The sequence below is a fragment of the Parambassis ranga genome, chromosome 22 (assembly GCF_900634625.1).
Source record: "Parambassis ranga chromosome 22, fParRan2.1, whole genome shotgun sequence".
Lineage (NCBI taxonomy): Eukaryota > Metazoa > Chordata > Actinopteri > Ambassidae > Parambassis > Parambassis ranga.
Genome location: NC_041042.1, coordinates 5941069 through 5943495, shown reverse-complemented (window position 1 = coordinate 5943495; position 2427 = coordinate 5941069). Strand labels below are relative to the sequence as shown.

General features: G+C 43.2%; 1 protein-coding gene across 10 annotated transcripts in view; it reads right to left on the bottom strand.

Annotated features, from left to right (window-relative positions):
- Nucleotides 1-1284: 1284 nt before the first annotated feature.
- The window catches only part of eml1 (EMAP like 1), a 36170-nt gene continuing 35027 nt past the window's right edge, over nt 1285-2427 (bottom strand). For all 10 annotated transcript variants that reach the window (XM_028394996.1, XM_028394987.1, XM_028394989.1 and 7 more), the window contains one exon: nt 1285-2324. In XM_028394996.1, coding sequence (XP_028250797.1) covers nt 2199-2324 — 126 coding nt within the window. In that variant the 3' untranslated portion in view covers nt 1285-2198. The remainder of the gene's footprint in view (nt 2325-2427) is intronic.

The window sequence follows — 2427 nt, the reverse complement described above, 5'->3', positions numbered from 1 at the left end:
TGCTAATACGGCGTGCGAAGGAAGGGAGAGGGAGAGAGGGGGGGGGGGGAGCTGCTCGGCTCAATGCTGCCCACCTGCGGCCAAGACGCGCACAGGCCGCCCGACGACCCCCACCCCTCGAGCAGTGTGTGGTGTTGATGCTAAAAACATGTTGATGAAGATTCTCAGTCATCCAGGTCATCATACGTAGAGAAGATTGAAGCAAGGGGTCTGGACTTGTAGAGTTTTCTTGAAGACGTTTCGCTGCTCATCCAAGCAGCTTCATCAGTTCTACCTGTTTGGTGGGGAAACATGGTTTATATGTGGTTACAGACCTATGTGGGTGGGTCTGGGTAAAACTTAAAAAAAAAAAAAACAATAGCACTAAGCCAGTCGTTAGACACACCTGGCCCAGTCAGCCAGAACATCACAGGTAATTATGGAAACATTTCGTGCTATTGCTTTTTTAAGTTTTACCCAGACCCACCCACATAGGTCTGTAACCACATATAAACCATGTTTCCCCACCAAACAGGTAGAACTGATGAAGCTGCTTGGATGAGCAGCGAAACGTCTTCAAGAAAACTCTACAAGTCCAGACCCCTTGCTTCAATCTTCTCTACATGCTAAAAACATGTAAACACACACACTAAAGTACAAAATGTAAGCCACAACATGGGAGTTTTATGGTTCATTTACTTCCAGACAGATGTCCAATGTTCAGTGGTATTCTGCAGCGCAGCCTGTTAAGTGGTAAAGACAGATCATGTTACGATTTTAAATCGCTGCTGTTAGAAGACTTCTGTCCCGAATAATAAATAAACAAAGCCAACCTTCAGGAGTTCAAAACAGCACCAACATGCCTCATATCAGCACCACTGTGAAATCTGCTCAACCCCAAGATCTATTCATGCATGTGTGTGTAAGCCTGGCTCTCTGTTCACAGGGAGAGTGTGAGAGAGACGCGCTGCGTGACGTCTGCAGCCTTTATAAGCAGACCCTGTTGGTTTATAAAAGAAAATGGTAATTCGCTTCATAGACCTGCTGTATGTTCATCACACAGAGGCAGGGCATTAAAGACAAACATCTCTGCTGCATTTACAGTGTAAAGGTCTCTGAACTTGGGCCTCACGTCACTGGGAGCTTGATTATTGATCTTCTCACTCAAGGCAAAAAAAAAAAAAACACAATTCACCAACATAAGTCTCAATTTGTTCATATTCAACCACATTTTCTCATCTGAGTTCATCTAACCATGATGGACTAAACAGATTTATTGCAGGGTAAACTGAAAGGAAATAAAGGTGGCAGTGAAGGATTTGATCTTTAATCAATAAATAATAGGGAAAGGCAGAACTTGGAAGATGTTCAGATGATTTTGCTACAAATCATGAATCCAGATAATTCAATGGCTCCCATTACCTACTTGACAGTATTCTCTTTGCATGTAGTACTAGCCTGGACTGTACAGGTAGCTCAATATATCAATCATGGTTAAACCTAACATTAACCATGATGGACAGCTGTCTGAATATTTTAGCGAGATGTTTTAGGAGGCTCTGTGTGATATGTTGGTGTTAACAGGGAAAGGTCTTGCTTCACTAGTGCTTTCCTGAGTTGTTAAATACAAAATAAAAAGAGAGTTTAACAATTAGAAAATCACAATGCACTTTCTCTCTGTACAGTTTGTGTTGCGAAGCTCTTGGTTTTCTTGCGTGATGAAGTTCAGTCTGGAATGGCAGCAAAATAAAACCTCTTATCTATCTCCGTTAGCTGTGGCAGGAGTCCGTAAACAAACATCAGTGGAAGCCAAACTGTACAGATGCAGTCAGAAAGTCAGAAACTTTGGTTCTGTTTAGCTGGATTTGATCCGTTCCATTTGTTTTGTCTTGCGTCATTGGTGACAGTGCTACAGTACGTGAGAGGGTGATTTGTTTTTACATGTAGTGTGGAAGAAGAAAAGGGAGAACAGGAGGGCGTTTGTTTGTCAAGCAGCTGTACGTGACCTCCAATACGCCATCGCATTTGAGATCTGTGAGCAGATCAGGAAGGAAACCTCAAGACACAAGTTTCTCCTCTGTCAAATCACTTCAGTTCATTCAGCCCCACGTCTTCTTTAGTGTTCATTTTAAGTTTGGTTCAGTTCAGTTTGCTTCAGCTGGAGGTTCAGGCCCCAGCAGCCGTCAGAAGCCGACAGTACCTGCCTCATGTCTGCCTGCTCAGACTATCTTCCACTGCATCACACTCATGTCCTTCCCACCAGTCGACACCAGGTAGCTGTCGTCAATCAGGAAGCTCACATTGGTTACATGGCTGCTATGGCCACCATAAACATGGCTGGGAGCCTGTGGAAAATGCAGATAATTCAATTAGTCTGTCTTTTTTTCTTTTGTCTGGTTTTTCAGTAAACTGATTCTTCCACACAGTTTTTTATAAACAGATATGCAG